This window comes from Callorhinus ursinus, unplaced genomic scaffold (genome assembly GCF_003265705.2).
Source record: "Callorhinus ursinus isolate GAN/ISIS: 27379988/994484 unplaced genomic scaffold, GSC_fseal_2.0 scaffold12, whole genome shotgun sequence".
NCBI classification, from domain to species: Eukaryota; Metazoa; Chordata; class Mammalia; order Carnivora; family Otariidae; genus Callorhinus; species Callorhinus ursinus.
Genome location: NW_027397074.1, coordinates 1,836,475 through 1,853,790, shown reverse-complemented (window position 1 = coordinate 1,853,790; position 17,316 = coordinate 1,836,475). Strand labels below are relative to the sequence as shown.

The 17,316-nt window shown below is 38.7% G+C and overlaps 1 protein-coding gene and 1 long non-coding RNA gene across 2 annotated transcripts in view; one reads left to right on the top strand and one right to left on the bottom strand.

Moving 5' to 3' along the window:
• HBP1 (HMG-box transcription factor 1) overlaps window positions 1–17,316 on the top strand; it is a 30,111-nt gene that overhangs the window by 4,017 nt on the left and 8,778 nt on the right. Inside the window, exons 2-8 of the mRNA XM_025872684.2 lie at window positions 5,953–6,136; window positions 8,083–8,311; window positions 11,435–11,573; window positions 11,939–12,050; window positions 12,145–12,257; window positions 14,481–14,637; window positions 15,319–15,463. Of these exons, the coding sequence (XP_025728469.1) occupies window positions 5,953–6,136; window positions 8,083–8,311; window positions 11,435–11,573; window positions 11,939–12,050; window positions 12,145–12,257; window positions 14,481–14,637; window positions 15,319–15,463 (1,079 nt within the window). The remainder of the gene's footprint in view (window positions 1–5,952; window positions 6,137–8,082; window positions 8,312–11,434; window positions 11,574–11,938; window positions 12,051–12,144; window positions 12,258–14,480; window positions 14,638–15,318; window positions 15,464–17,316) is intronic.
• LOC112824736 (uncharacterized) lies at window positions 7,421–16,846 on the bottom strand. Its single transcript, XR_003208518.2, has 2 exons — window positions 16,671–16,846; window positions 7,421–7,499 (listed from the first exon to the last, which is right to left on the bottom strand). It is a non-coding gene; the product is annotated as an uncharacterized lncRNA (long non-coding RNA).

Sequence of the window (17,316 nt, the reverse complement as noted above, 5' to 3'; positions counted from 1 at the left end):
TCATTCTTCCCCTCCTGCTATCTTCTTCTTTTTCTTTCTTCTTAACATATGTTGCATTATTTGTTTCAGAAGTACAGATCTGTGATTCAACAGTCTTGCACAATTCACAGCGCTCACCATAGCACATACCCTCCCCAATGTTTATCATCCAGCCACCCCATCCCTCCCACCCCCCACCACTCCAGCAACACTCAGTTTCCTGAGATTAAGAATTCCTCATATCAGTGAGAGCATATGATACATGTCTTTCCCTGATTGACTTATGTCACTCAGCATAACACCCTCCAGTTCCATCCACGTCATTGCAAATGGCAAGATCTCATTCCTTTTGATGGCTGCCTAATATTCCATTGTGTATATATACCACATCTTCTTTATCCATTCATCTGTCGATGGACATCTTGGCTCTTTCCACAGTTTGGCTAGTGTGGACGTTGCTGCTATAAACATTGGGGTGCACGTACCCCTTCGGATCCCTACATTTGTATCTTTGGGGTAAATACCCAGGAGTGCAATTGCTGGATCGTATGGTAGCTCTGTTTTCAACTGTTTGAGGAACCTCCATACTGTTTTCCAGAGTGGTTGCACCAACTTGCGTTCCCACCAACAGTGTAGGAGGGTTCTCCTTTCTCCGCGTCCCCGCCAACATCTGTCGTTTCCTGACTTGTTAATTTTAGCCATTCTGACTGGTGTGAGGTGGTATCTCATGGAGGTTTTGATTTGGATTTCCCTGATGCTGAGCGATGTTGAGCACTTTTTCATGTGTCTGTTGGCCATTTGGATGTCTTCTTTCGAAAAATGTTCATGTCTTCTGCCCATTTCTTGATTGGATTATTTGTTCTTTGGGTGTTGAGTTTGATTAAGTTTTTTATAGATTTTGGATACTAGCCCTTTATCTGATATGTCATTTGCAAATATTTTCTCCCATTCTGTCGGTTGTCTTTTGGTTTTGTGGACTGTTTCTTTTGCTGTGCAAAAGCTTTTTATCTTGATGAAATCCCAATAGTTCATTTTTGCCCTTGCTTCCCTTGCCTTTGGTGATGTTTCTAGGAAGAAGTTGCCGCGGCTGAGGTCGAAGAGGTTGCTCCTTTAGGATTTTGATGGACTCCTGTCTCACGTTTAGGTCTTTCAACCATTTGGAGTCTATTTTTGTGTGTGGTGTAAGGAAATGGTCCAGTTTCATTCTTCTGTATGTGGCTGTCCAATTTTCCCAACACCATTTGTTGAAGAGACTGTCTTTTTTCCATTGGACATGCTTTCCTGCTTTGTCAAAGATTAGTTGACCATAGAGTTGAGGGTCCATTTCTGGGCTCTCTATTCTGTTCCATTGATCGATGTGTCTGTTTTTGTGCCAGTACCATACTGTCTTGATGATGACAGCTTTGTAATAGAGCTGGAGGTCTGGAATTGTGATGCCGCCAGCTTTGCTTTTCTTTTTCAAGATTCCTCTGGTTATTCGGGGTCTCCTCTGCTTCCATACAAATTTTAGGATTATTTGTTCCATTTCTTTGAAAAAAGTGGATGGTATTTTGATGGGGATTGCATTGAATGTGTAGATTGCTCTAGGAAGCATTGACATCTTCACAATGTTTGTTCTTCCAATCCATGAGCATGGAATGTTTTTCCATTTCTTTGTGTCTTCTTCAGTTTCTTTCATGAGTATTTTATAGTTTTCTGAGTACAGATCCTTTGCCTCTTTGGTTAAATTTATTCCTAGGTATCTTATGGTTTTGGGTGCAGTGATACTACTAATTTTCTAAGAACTCTTGCAAAGGACGCTGGGAGCAGGTGGCTGACAATTTGGGAATGTGAATACACTTTTTAAATATATTTTCCCTTAAATATGTGTTATAGATGTTTCTGCATACTCATGTTTCAGTATGATTTGTTTTATAGCCTTAAAGAAAGTGTTTATAGTCCTGATCACGTCAGACCTCTGTTAAAAAAATCTTCAGTGGTTCTTCATTGTCTGATAATTGCTAATAATAATACTGGCCACTCTGCACTGAGGGTTTGCTCTGCGTTAGGCACTACTGTAAGCTTTTTACATTTGTTAGCTCACTGAGTCTTTACAACAATCTATGTAGGTGTTTTTATGATTTCCATTTTACAAATAAGGCAAAACGATTTCTAAATAGCTTGTCCAGGACACATAGCTAATAAGTAGTAAATCTGATTATAAACTCAGGTAGCCTAATTTCAGAGACCTTACTCTTGTGTACAAAAACCAAAGAAACCAATTTTTCTAAACTAGGAGTGAAGATTCTGGCTCTGTCCACCTTTCCAGGCTTGGTATCCGTGACCACAAGACACACAAGGCCAGCCTACCTTCTGGTGGTAGTGGATTTTATGTTGTTTTGATTTTATCCATTACTTTGCAGACTCTACAAGTTTGTTCATGTGAGTTTCTCTCATTGGAAGGCTTTTCTTCCGTTTTACCCATTCGTAGCCAAGCCCTGCTGTGAACTGTGGTTATTTGCTTATATCTTTCCACTAAAGTACAGATTCCTTGAGATTCAAGACAAATTGTTCATCATTGAGGTCCAACATTGCAGCTAGTATAGTGCCTTGTATATAATGTATATTAAATGAATATGTATATTTAAATAAGAAGGAATTTGGTAATCATTTTTAGCTCACTTGTTCTCACAATACACCTGGTATTCTTTGGAAAGAAAATAAATAAAAGCCAGCACATAGAGTTATACCCCAGACCAAATAAATCATGTTCTCTGGAGGTGGGGCCTTGGCATCATTTTGTTTGAGGCACACATAATCACATGCTTGAGAATGACTGATCTAGCTAAAGTGTGCTTGATTTTTGCAGTGTGATGTGGAGGTTCAGAGTAATGATTTGGCCAGTTATTCTTGAGAAATCAATTTGTGTTACCACATGTTTTGTAGCCACCAATTTTGTAGGAGATTATTTGTTATACCTCAGCAGATTTGCTCTTAACCATATAGTAAGACTATGATTAGTAGATAATAAATTGTACTAAACTGGAAAAGTGTTCATTTCTTGTGAACGTTTGGACATCTTTTAGATAGATAAACTGTTATTTCCCTGAAATAATGGCATGATCCATGACTTTTATTAAGATGTGTTGGATAACTTGTCATATTCTTGAGGGAGGAAATTGCCGAAGCTGAATAAACTAGCTATCTGGTCTCCTATCATTAAGTATTTTCAGTAACTGTTCTATTTGGGACGTTAAGTGCCCAGAGTATGTATAAGGTTGTGCTTTGTCAGTCTAGGGATAAAACATTTTGTGAAGAAGTCATTTTATATTTTTTTTACTCACTGTGTCTCATTTCATCCTCACAACCCCTCTAGGAGGAAAATAGAGCAACTGTTTGACAGATGAAGATACTGAGTTAGTGAGAAGCTCAGTCACTTAGATCAGATAGTAAGTAGTCAAGCTGGACTCAGAACTCATGATTCCTTACGTCTGACCCAGTGCCCTTTTCACTACTCTGTAGAACATCTTAGTCAGTATTGAGTAAGACTCTAAGGCAATGCCCAGGATTTGGGTCATTTTTGAGGGGTATAGGCAGAGAGAACCTGAAGGAGATTGTTAGAAATAAAGTAAGGCAACAGGCAGTTTGGTTACATGTGTCAGTAACCGTTAGAAGATGTTTAATTGCCATTCACCTGCTAGTGTGTCTCTAGAAATCTGAAATAATCTGATACAAGTAGATATTTTTTTAAAATTTAAACTGTTGTTTAGAAGAGTAAAAACCCTGGGAATAGCATGTTCAACAGTAGGAGGGATAAGGAAATGTTGGTATAGCCTAATAATCTATATTATGGAACTATTTAAAATAGACCTGTAAGAAAAATTAGTGACATAGGAAAATGCTTATGAACTTATGCTAAGGAAAAAGGTATCAATTGTATATAATACAACGTATGAAGGAAAATATATAATTGTAGGTGTCTGCCTGAAAAAGAGATTGGATTGTATGACAATATACCAAAATGTTAACAATATCTAAATCTGGTTGGTGGGATTAGAAGTCATCCTTTCTGGGGCACCTGGGTGGCTCAGTTGGTTAAGCGTCCAACTCTTGATTTCGGCTGAGGTCATGATCTCAGGGTCCTGAGATCAGCTCCCTGTAGGGCTCCACGCTTATCAGGGAGTCTGCTTGAGTTTCTTTCCTTCTGCCCCTGCCCCACCTCCACCTGTACAAGCCCTCTTTCTCTGTCTCTCTAAAATAAATAAATCTCTTTTTAAAAAGTCATTATTTCTTTTAAAAAAATGCCTTTTTAGGGGTGCCTGGAGGCTCAGTCGTTAAGGGTCTGCTTTCAGCTTAGGTCATGGTCCCAGGGTCCCGGGATCAAGCCCCACATCGGGCTCCCTGCTCAGCGGGAAGCCTGCTTCTCCCTCTCCCACTCCCCCTGCTTGTGTTCCTTCTCTCGATATGTCTCTCTCTGTCAAATAAATAAAATCTTTAAAAAAATAAAAAATAAAATTTAAAAATGCCTTTTTTTCCATTTTTCCCCCTATAGTGATTATTAGGAAGACATATTTCATAATAAAAAGATCATGAAAAAGCTTTTCTAGAAAAAAAGTTTGTCAGTGTTGCCAGTGTTTGTTGGTGATTATGTCATGGCTTAGAAAGCTCTGGTGTAAATACTGAGCAGTTAACATCTTTTCACTGCATTTTGATCAGCATAGGCCCAGGTACTAGACTTTTAGTGACTTTAAATTGCAGTATATTTTATTGTCTTATTTTGAGGAAAAACTCTGTCATGTTAGATTTCTTGTGTGTATTTCATATTAGCTCATTAGAACTTTTTTTTAAAAATGAGATTTGGAGTAAAGCTTGAGAAATCAGGAAATCTTCCTGCTGCTGTCACCCCGGTTAAATAACCAATTTGATCATTGTCCAAAGGCAGAGTGTAAAAGGTATAAACACATTTTACTTTCACAACAAAATTTAGTTGGTAGACTTTGCTAGAAATCATTTAGGTATATTAACCTATGTTATTTTCTTCCTTGTGATAGCTTTGTAGGCTTAAGATGAGGATAAGTTTACTATTTGTTTAAATTTCCCATGATTATTATTCATCTTTCTAGAAATAATAAGCTATTCAGAAGGACAGGTATCTTTTTATGATGGCTGGGTACCAAACTTTCATAAAGAAAATGTAGCATTTTTATTTTTTTGAGAAGCGTACTATATAGCCATTTTAAGAAACTCTTTCTTAAATGTCCTTCAGAGAATGTTATTTTAAGTATGTTAAACTTTACTTTCAGAAGATGAGAAAACAAAATAACAAGTTGGTAAACAGAAAAAGTGAAATAGAATCTTCAAAAATGAAAAAAAATAGAATATTCCTTCAGTTTTTCTTTTTTTAATTTAATGGAGGAAAGTTTGTTAATTTTCTTTTAAATTTGAAGATACAGGGGCGCCTGGGTGGCTCAGTCGTTGGGTGTCTGCCTTCGGCTCAGGTCATGATCCCAGGGTCCTGGGATCGAGCCCCGCATCGGGCTCCCTGCTCAGCGGGAAGCCTGCTTCTCCCTCTCCCACTCCCCCTGCTTGTGTTCCTGCTCTCGCTAACTCACTCTCTCTGTCAAATAAAATTTTTTTAAAAAAAAAAAAATTTGAAGAAACAAGTTGAAAAAATGGTTTTCTTGGTCTCTGTGTTTGGGTCTCAGTTACTTAAAGAAATAAAAGTATATATAATAGTGCTATTATTCTTTTAAAGAAAACATTTTTATACATTTAAGATATGAATCCTTTTGGATTTGGGTATAATTTAGTGCTGACTACATCGTTGTAGCCCAAGAAATCTGGGAGTCGGCCTGCTCTAAAGGATTTGAGGGGGATACAGATGGCAATATATGATGAAAGATACAACATTATGAGTCTCTGATGGATTTGATACTTCTGTAATATCCAGCTCACACGACTTGATACATTTTTCTTTATTATTTTTATTTGAAGTCGGAGCACCATAACATGGTGTGGGAAGTGAAGACAAATCAGATGCCTAATGCAGTACAGAAACTCCTGCTGGTGATGGACAAGCGAGCTTCGGGAATGAATGACTCACTGGAGTTGCTGCAGTGTAATGAAAACTTGCCATCCTCACCTGGATACAACTCCTGTGATGAGCACATGGAGCTTGGTAAACAAAATTAAGTTTTTTAGGAGTCTGAGATTCATATTTTTATGTTAAGTCAGCTTCTCCACCTGCCTTAAACTGCTTAAAAGTATGTGAAGTTTTTGTACCTTAGGAGTTTTCAATGTTCCATTGTTACTGCTTGTAAAATATTACTTAAAACCAACGTAACTTTGGACTGTGTATGGTTATCATCGAGACTGATTTACAAATTATCAAACTAAACTGCTGTCGTTGGTAAAGGTCGGGCCGGTAAACACCTCGGGAAAATCCTGTGTGTGGCTCATGTGACTTTTGAAACTGCTGGTGAGTGTAGTACATTATGCTCAGCCCCGCGTGGCCCGTTTGTAGCTTTGACGGGCAAGGTACAGCGGACCCTTGAAACTGGAGGGTCTGACATATATGGTCATCACACTGCTGCCGAGCCGACCCTGGGATGCGTGGCCGGTAGAAGTGTGTAGGCATGTGAAAGTAGGTCTTGGAATTGTACTGCTGGGACGTTGGTTTTGAGGAGTCAGCAGCCAGTGAGTGACCTGGGCTTGCGGCCCTGCTTTTCAGCTGGGCTCTTTCCGCATTTAATGTGTGGCTTGCCGAAATGTCCACAGAGCCATGATTAGCCTCCCTTTACGAATGATAGGACAGAGGAGGCTACATGCTGCTGTGCTCTTTGGGAATTTGGAGATCCTGCAGGTCTTGGGACATTTCCCAACGGGTTGCTGGGCTCTGCGAGTCACTGAGTGGTGGGTGCCGTTGAGCACGGAGCGCCTCCAGTCCACCATTTTCAGGAGGACCTCAGGAAGTTAGGGCCGGGGGGAGGGTGGCAAAAACTTGCACCACAACCCACTGCTTGGCTTTAAAAGCAGTTAATTTCCTGAGCTTGAAAGACAAATGAACCCTTTCCACCCAGTGACTAAAGAAGTGCTGGCCCCAGAAGGCCGTCAGCAGTGAGGGAAGGCGAACAGCTACAGCAGTGCGGGAGTTACAGGGTGGGGTTTGCCTAAGTTGCTGTGATGTTTTTCAGCTGCTCAAAGAGGGATGGCTTCTAGTCCATTTTTGGACTGGAGATCTTAATTAATACTTGTTAAGTAAGACATTTCAGTTTTCATGGGCTGTTCTACTTGCCTTGAATAGGAATTCTGTGTATTTTTATAGTAACAGTTGACCAGGACTCGCAAGGCTAGAAGAATTTCCTGACTTACGTATTGAAGGAATCCAGTGGATCTGTAGTTTGTTTTAGGTGTGTTTCATAAAGTTTTTTTGAAGGCCTGTAAGAGGCTTTTTCTCCTCTCCTTTTTCCTTTTTTTTTTTTAGAATTCAGTCTTCCTTAGTGTTCATAGCCATGGTGTGTACTTGAGCCTTGGGAACACACCTTTAAGAAAACATAACCAACAATTATTATTGAGTTTAGAATTTCTCAGTCAGAAGAAATAATTTAGCATAGATTAAGTTGAATAAGTAGTACCTAAAACTTTATAACATGACCTATTGATCTCATCTTTAAAAATTGTTCTCTTTATTGCAGTAATCTTCTATAACAGGGTAATAAAGTATGGGAGTAAGTACATATGTGTACACATAAAATGCTTTTTTCCTCATTAACATGTTAACCTAAAAACATCTTGTTGGAATATGGACTAATCCGGTGAACTATAAAAAAAAAATCAGAATATGTAAACACAAACTTTTTCGGGTCTGGGAAGAGGTGTGGTCATTCAAGTCATCAGTACATTTACATCTTTTTGGTCTATTTCCCATCAGGCTCTGTTGACCCTGCAGTGTAGAAGGTGTCATTATTTAGATTGAAACTTGTTCATTCAAGAAAACATTTCAAATTTATACTTCTCACAAAATTAATTAGCTAGATTTAAGGACTTCTCTTCCAGCTGTAATTATAACATTATTCCCCATGTTAGCAATTTACTTTTTATAATTTTGAGTGTTTTTATTTGCAGATGACCTTCCTGAACTTCAGGCTGTTCAGAGTGATCCTACCCAATCTGCCATATACCAGCTAAGTTCAGATGTTTCACATCAAGAGTATCCAAGACCATCTTGGAACCAAAATACCTCAGACATATCAGAAAATACTTATGGTGAAAATGAGGTGGATTGGCTAACAGAATTAGCAAATATCGCCACCAGCCCACAGAGTCCACTTATGCAGTGCTCGTTCTACAACAGGTGGGCACACTGGCTCTATTTTTATTGAAAACGTCTATCATTACAAAGAGCTACTTTTTTTTTCTAGTTTTAAAAGTAATAATGCTGTTAACCATCTAATGAATGGTCTACTGAAATTAGAATTTAAGTAGTCATTCAAATTACGTTCTTTGTTTTATAATGATCGCAGAGCTTTTTCACCTAATATCATGATTTCATACTTTGAGAAGTAGATAAAAGTGGTAAGAGAACCGCAGTCAAAAATATTTGTAAGTGTATTAAAGTCATCAAAAATTAAACCAGACCAAGAAATACTTTTATTATATACTTATCCTTATAGAAATGAAAATTATACTTGTCTAAAAAGTCATAATTATAATAAATGTTTTATTTTAAAATCTTACCAACCTTGAGTTTGGTTCCTTTTGGTCTAGGTTTATTTTCTTCCACAATGTATGTGACACTGGTGAAAACCATAATTGCTAATGTTAAAATCTAGAACTTAGTAAGAGTGGACTCCCATTGGTAAAAACCACTGTTTCATATACCCAGACCAGAGTTTCTGCAAATGAGTTGTTGTGCTATGAAATTATGGAAGCTTTGAACTAAAATTCCTAGAGAGACCTAAGTGGATAATGTTTCATTAATTATACCTAAAATTAGAAAATTAGCTATGTAAAAATACCCAGATAAATACGATAGTTTGTAGGGGAGAGAAAGCGGATTTGTACTCGCGTGGGTAGACAGTCCACATGAGATGATGTAGGGATAACTGAATTTTGGTAGTGCTTCTAACTTAATGTAATTCTTTGTTAAAAAATAAACTTTTCATGTGTGAATCCCTGGTTTTCTTGCAACCCATTGAGTTATGTTGTTTTTCTTCTGTTCAGCAGGATATTGGTCTCGATTAGGGCAAATTCAATTTAGTTAACTAAATTTTTCAGTTTAATCCCATGAAAAATTTCCCAGAAAGAAAAAATAGTCAAAAGGCTAAAAATTTGCTTATAATTAAAAAAACAAACCCTAATTTTCCCATTGGACTTTCTTTTTCCTAGTTTAGTGATAACACTTTTTTTTTTTATAGCAAACTTAAGAGAATTAATAATGGAACTCCTGGAAAGTTGAGTAAACCCCTCAGAAGATAATTGATATAAATAAAAACATAAGTAAAGGAGATACTCTTATAAACTTATTCTCTGTAGCATTTTCTGTGCTTCCCTTCTTCCTGGGGAACAAGACCAAGAGTCACACTCTGCTGTCTTGCCTGTCTTCTAACACTCAGTGGCTGTTTATGCAGCTTCTTGGAGCATGTTAAATGGTGTTAGTTAGTGAGCTTTGGATCTCTGAAGTCCATAACTGTACAATACCAAGGGGTTGGGGACAGGTACCATTTACATTACCCCTGCGTAGGTAGAGGGATGAAGAGACCTATGGTGTTGGTGTTTCACACACGTTTGGCATGTTAATTTTTACAGGCCATATGCATTTTAGAACATTGTGCTGTTACTTCTCCTTAAATGGTTCAACAAAAGAACTAATAAACCTCAATTTCTTTTATTAGTCCTGAAGGCAGGGATATACTTAAGGAAGTTTAGCAGTTTGGCCATTCTCCAATATCATAAAGATCTAAATGTTTAATAAAAGGAAGAAATGGGCCAAAGATGAAACACTATTTGTATTTTGAAATCCAAAATTGATTGGAGAGTATGCTAATAAAATGCTTCGAAATTTGAGGGTTTTGTGTGTTTTTTTTTTAAAGATTTTATTTATTTATTTGACAGAGAAAGACACAGCGAGAGAGGGAACACAAGCAGGGGAATTGAGAAGAGGGAAAGCAGGCTTCCTGCAGAGCAGGGAGCCCGATGTGGGGCTCGATCCCAGGACCCTGGGATCATGACCTGAGCCGAAGGCAGATGCCCAACGGCTGAGCCACGCAGGCACCTGCTTTTTTTTTTTTTTTTAAGATTTGATTTTATTTATATGACAGAGCACAAGCAGGGGGAGCTGCAGGCAGAGGGAGAGGGAGAAGCAGGCTCCCCACCGAGCAGGGAGCCTGAAGCAGGACTCGATCCCAGGACTCTGGGATCATGACCTGAGTTAAAGGCAGACGCTTAACCCATTGAATTACCCAGGCGTCCCTCAGGGGTTTTTATTTAAGAAGTGATATGGACATGAAAGCATAGTTTAATAGACCCTTACCAAAAAGTAACTTCTGCAAAGGCATAATGAAAGAGTGTTAATGAGGATAAAATAAAAATTGAAGGGCCAATAAAGTTTCTCAGGGAGTAAGGGAAGAACTAGAAAGTGAGATGTCCCTCCCCCTTCAACCAACTAAGAGGCTTAGTACAGACGTGTATACTTTGCTGTGTTACGGCCTAGGTCCCTTACTATTTGGCACCTCAAGACTGTCCTGATGTGGGACCTTCAGGCGGGTTGGTCTCCGAGAGCCTGCAGTCTTCCTCTCTGTTGCTTTCTGAACTCTTTTGAGTTCAGAGCATGGTGCCACTCACCCAGGCTGGGCATGCTTCTTACTGCTACCCCTTCCGGGAAGAGCTGACCTTTTTCTAAGGTGATCCTGGGGGAAAATAACTAGCCTTATGAGTAGATGCTTTTCAATAAGTTTGAATCAGAAAACAAGAAATAGTGTCCAGTTACAAGAAGTTGCAAATAGGCTCCTTTCTGCTATAATAAATTTAAGCATTTTAGCTTCAGGTAGTTCATTTTATCTGCCCAGTGACAGGTGGTTGGTAGATAGAAGGTTCCATCTTGGTCACGTTCAGCTTAGATGCCCTGTTCATACTGACTGAGTCAAAGTAGAAGAGAGAAGTGGACAGGGAGCCCTGCACATGATCCTTCATGAATGAGGATATGCATGTCTGAATAAAGGAATGAATAATTTGGAATTTTAAAATACATGGGTAAATATGAAAAAAGAACGGTATTTACCACGTGTGAAGAAGGCTTGGTTAAGAAGTTAAGGAATAGCGTACTCCAAGTGAAAACTTGATGTCTTTACCAGTGTTTTCGATAGGTGTCTTATATGTGACGAGTTGGTATTAGGAATATGAAGTTCTTTTCATCAAAAGGAAAGACCTACTGTGTAAGGAGCTCTGCATTATGGTTAAAACTGCTTCCTTATTTTAGATCATCTCCTGTACACATCATAGCTACTAGCAAAAGTTTACATTCCTATGCACGCCCTCCACCTGTGTCCTCTTCTAAGAGCGAGCCAGCCTTCCCTCATCATCACTGGAAGGAGGAAACACCAGTCAGACACGAAAGGGTGAGTGTATTCATGAACGTAAACTGTTAGCGAAGTTTGCACAACAGTTGAAATATGTTAACTTTCCTTTTCTTGGAAGTCCTTCTGAAGCATGCACAGCTGGGGAATTGTCTCATTGTTCTGCTAGCAATCTGGATTCGAGTTTATGTACGGCTCTTGCAACTTTGGGGAGTGTTTGTTACCAGTGGGAACATATATTGAACTAAAACTTCCAAAAACTTCAGTTTTCAAAGGCGTATTTTTCCTTAAGTTTACAGTGTTTAAGTTATCCACTCAGGAGGAGGGAGAGAGCCAGAAGCCTGAGGTAAAGACAGATATTAACAAAATATGTTGCAAAATAAAGTTTCTGATGTTTTTCTCCATAGGCAAATAGTGAGTCAGAATCTGGCATTTTCTGTATGTCCTCCCTCTCCGATGATGATGATTTGGGCTGGTGCAATTCCTGGCCTTCAACTGCTTGGCACTGTTTTCTGAAAGGTGAAAGAATGCTTGAATTTTTACAGCTGACTTGTGTAGCATGCTAGGCACATACCTAATTTTTTTTTTTTTTTTTTTTTTACTTAAACTTTAGGCACACGACTGTGCTTTCATAAGGGAAGCAAAAAGGAATGGCAGGATGTTGAAGATTTTGCTAGAACCGAAGGCTGTGATAATGAGGAAGATCTCCAAGTGGGCACTCACAAGGTTGATTTAAAATTCATAAAACTCTTCCAAATCTTTCGAAAGGAAACCTAGGCTTATTATTAATCTGTAGGAGTATCCTCCATTTACTTTCATACTTAAGTGACATATTTTAGGTAGAGGTTTTGTGACTGTGTTATGGCTTAGCCACATGGAGAGCGGCAGTGACTTCAGGTTTACCTTTGTAATTATGCTTTCTTAGATGGGCAAAAGATGTATCTCATAGCTCTTTTTGTATGTTTTACGTTGGGGAAACTAAACTGGCATTTCAAATAAAATGAACAAACGAACCAAGGCTTTTTCTTGGTCTACAAAGTGGTTAATTCCCAAATGGATAATTGAGAGTGATTATATTAAGTTACTTTTTAAATGACCCGATAAAACACTGGCATTTGTTTAAGTTAATAAGCAAAGGCAGTAGGTGGCAGCGGAAGGTTAAATGTTAGTTGGTATCTGTACAATCTTAATCTTTAAAATCTTGAATTTCTCCATCTCCACTGTAGGCAGAGAAGTTGGGCATGTGAAGTGTGCTTGTTTAAAATTCCTGTTTTGATCCTGCTGTTACTTACTGTTGAGTCTGGAGAGAACTAGTCCTGACTCAACTGCCTTAGTTTCCCCCTCTTGCTGTTACTCTTCATTTATGGTGAAGTTCGCCTAGTCTCACTTGGGCCTCTGCCATTCTACTCAGATTGTCTCAAAGGTTACTAGCTTCATTCTGATTTCTAGTGAGACTTCTTGCTTTGTTTGTCATCTTTGCAACATTTGACACAGGGAGTTGTCTTCTCTTGATTTGTGCAGCATGGCGGGGCTCCGGTTCTCTACTGTCTCCGTCTCTGTGGCTGGCGGCTTGTCTGCCCATGGTGTGGAGTGGGAGAGAAGGTTCTGCCCGTGGGCACTGTCTTCACCATTTCCCGTCTGCCGATACAGTCAGCCGCAGCCCCTTGGTGGGCCTGTGGAAGGCACCCCGGTCTTGGAGGCAGGAGATCTGGGCTCTGTTTCTGGTTCTTCAGCAACTGTGTGTGTGACTGATGTTGGGCAGATTGTTGACCCCGCCCTGTGTTGGCTTTCTGATCTGTAAAATGGGATTGAATTCCCTTGGAGGTCTCATAGCTCTAAGAATTAGAAGATTCTATAATTTCGTTTACAAATATATGGCTGTAGCTTTCCCCTGCATGTTGGACATCTGCACGTGGATATCAACCAGTTCTTTATGCTCAGTTTGTTCATATAACCGAGACTGGACTCACCTTTTCCTTCCCCTTCCTGGCCTGCTTTTTCTCCCTTCTTTTAAAGATATTGTTAACCTTCTATTGGCTGATTAAAAACCAAGAAGTTGACTATTTCCCCCCTCCCTTCATAGTTAGTGGATCAGTTCTAATTCCCTAAAGATGCTTTGCAGTCACCCTTCTGGTTCTGTCACTGGAGAAACGGTTGTGTGCTAAAGCTAGCTGGTGACCTGTCGGTCTCCATGTTTTTTTTGTGAATTTTAGGGATCCCATGTAGTTAACGTGTTTTCAGAACCTAGCATCTGGCATGTGCTGACTGCTCAATAAATATTGGTTGATTTACATTTAGCCTGGTTCTACCACCGCAGCACTTGTCAGTTTAAGATTAATGGGTTTCTTTCCTCATGTCTTCAAAGAAATTGAATATGAGAGTCACCTTTTATCCTGCAGACTTTATCATCTTCTTAAAATTGACAGTTGTTAGTAAAATACTTTCATTGACTTGCAGCACCCATTCAAAGGAAGGTTTGAGCACGTCCCCGTCATTAAGACTCCTCGACTTACTAACTAGCCCCTCCTTTTCTGGCTTCTTTGCCTAACCTCTGAACTCCCCTGTATTTTTAGCAAATACTTGCCACTCTTCAGAGAAGTCGCTGGTTTCAGCTGTTGCTGGCATTGAGGCCTGTTCTTCTAACTTCTGGGTTTAGAAGTGGGAATTGAAAGCCCTTCCTAGTCTCTCTTTTAGAGTTTATACCTCCCTTCATTAAAGTCCATTAGCATTGTTTACACTTCAGTTAAAGTGCTATTCCAGTCTGCTTTACATTGTAGTGGTTTATAGATGTGCCTTTCTTCACTGGTGGGTGGAAAGCAAGGACCTTAAAGACAGGGATGCTGACTTGTTTATTGTTACCTTTTCCACAAAGTCTTACATGTGATAGGAACTTCACTATGTGTTGAATTAAACACTGCCTGTTTGTTCACTCTATGCATGTATTTTCAGGGCTATGGTTCTGATGGTCTAAAGTTGTTATCACATGAAGAAAGTGTATCATTTGGTGAGTCTGTACTGAAGTTGACTTTTGATCCCGGTACAGAGGAAGACGGTTTACTTACTGTAGAGTGTAAGCTGGACCACCCTTTCTATGTTAAGAATAAAGGTAGGGCTTCAATTTGATTTTATAGTAACTTTTTAAAGAAGACTTCTTAAGTCTATTATTATGTCTTGTGGCATAATTCTTTGGTGATTAAGAAAAAAAAAACTTGAAGGGTGAACTTCTTTCAAACTACAGAGAACTACCATAGGAAGTGCCTTATCACAATACCTACTGATGTGTATGCGTTTTAGCAGGAGTCACCTCCTCCTCTTAGACTCCTGTAACACACTCTACAAGCAGCTCTCTGTATCTTTGTATAGTTTGGGGAATGGAGTATTCTGGTAATTGCATTTTGGTTTAGGGTTACCAAATATGCTATATATCTGAATCACTTTTCCGAGGTCTATTGTAACACCGTGTGAAAAATGGTAATTCAGACGCTATTTCATGGTCTCAGTCATCATCATCTATCACTTATTATCTTGTAAATTGTGGAAGCGCCGATTGATAGACTCTGTATATTAATAAAATGCTGAATTAAACTAGTTTTGGAGAGCTTTTGCATTGCTTGAAGAAAATACTTGGACTTGCTTTGTAGCAGAGATACCGGACATGTTAAAAATCTGCTGGAACTGGACTAAAAACTTTTTAAGGCTCAGAAGTGATAGGTATATCAGAGAATAAATTAGGGTACCTTCTGTCCATCCTCATCCTTTATGTAACTGCTGTTTGATTTAATTTTAGGTTGGTCATCATTTTATCCAAGCTTGACTGTGGTACAGCATGGCATCCCATGTTGTGAGATTCATATTGGTGATGTATGTCTACCTCCTGGACACCCCGATGCCATTAATTTTGATGATTCAGGTGTTTTTGATACATTTAAAAGGTAATATTGGGTTAATTCTTTTTTTCTGTTAATGTTTACCTTTAATCTCTAATGATTGCTAAGTCAGATATTTAGGAGGTTAAACCTAAAAGATTTGAGAATTATAAAAGGACTACTTAGAGCAAGTATGTACATGATGAAATGAAAAAATACTACGTAATTAAAGTAAAATAATAGTTCAAGGGGAGCTTTTCATAGAGTAGTCGTATAAGAAAACCAGGAGTTCATAAAACATTTGGTACTAGATTAGGAAAAATACCACATGTTACGTGACCAAGAACTACAGAGATGAGCTTTGATAGTTAATATATATATATATATATAAAATTGCCATATCCTGCCAGCTGTTTTCACCAGGCCACAAGTCTCCTAATACTGTTCTTTTTTGTAGTTAATTGTTACCCTTTCTTTTCTGTCCTTAACTGTTCCTTTAATATTCATTTCAACCAAGGGCATTAGTTGCATGAATTAACAGTAAAAATAGCAAAAAACTGACATTTGGAAAATCTTAAAGAGGGAAGTGATTTTTCTTGAGAACAGAGTCAGTACCCATGTGTCCTGACACTCAAGAAGGCTGATCTGATCAACTGTCTCAGTTTGTGTGCAACTTTACTGGTTTCAGCACTGAAAGGCCCACGGTCCTGGAAGCCCCACAGGCCTGGGCACACTGGGGTCGGGGTGGTTGGTTACCTACGCCTAGGAATTATCCAGAGACAGTGTGTGTGTAGGATCTGGGATTTTAAGACTCATTTTTTTCTTTAAGATAATTATTAAATTCAGAATTCCTGCTGGCCTATAGGTTTTAGTTCACTCATTTTAACATAATAAAACATAATGTTAATAATATATTTTTATTTCAAAAGGATATGTGAGGCTATTATTTTAAAAAAAAGAACTAGCACAGGCCCTGGCACAGGTTATATGCTCAGTAAACATTTGCAGATTGGAATCTAAATGCTGTTTGATTACATCCCTCATATATACTTTTCTAAAAATTATAGAGAAATGAGACAGTTTGAAAATCTGATACTCTAAACATTCTTAGGGTGTAGGTCAGTGATACCTCACACAATTTGGTGAGAATATTCTAGAGATAGAAAAACTTTGGAAGATAATTTGGCTTTGTTTTATAACACTGACTATCTGTAGTAGTTGTACCTAGAGAAGTATGTGTACCGTAGAGAAGAAAATTCTCATAGACACGCACTGGGAGAGAGAATCAGGTCATAGCTGTGCTGCTCAGGATAGCAAAAACATGGAAACAATGCAATAGTCATCAACTGCAGAGTGAATACATAAATTGTGATGTAATCATACGATGGAATTCTTTTTATAAGTGGAAGATGAATGAGCCGTAGCCATACATTGTAAAACATGGATCAGTTTTAGAAATAATGTTAAGTAAAATTAGTCTCAGAAATATACAGTATCATTCCATTTTTCATGGAATCAGATGTTCTTTGGAAATATAACAAAATTACAAATCTAATTACATTTGTGTAATTTTTTATGTAGTATATATAATACACATTATGCAGTTATGCTAGGGATTCAGCGATGTAGTAGGATGACTCACAGGATTTAGTTTGTAGTCACATTCATGCCTAAGATTTCTTATAGTGAAGGGATACAAAGCAAAATCACAAAAAGGCAAGGCACGTGGGGTGAAGTCTGGAGGAAGCCAGGCTTCCAGGACTCGTCTCCCAGTGGAGTCACACAGTGCACGCTTCTCTCTCTCGGCAGTGACTGCTGACAACAGGTATTACTGGGCATCAGCCAGGGAAGCTGTTGGACGCTCAGTACCAGGGTCTTACTGGGAGGCGGTGGCCTAGGCTGCCTCTGCCTTGCACGTA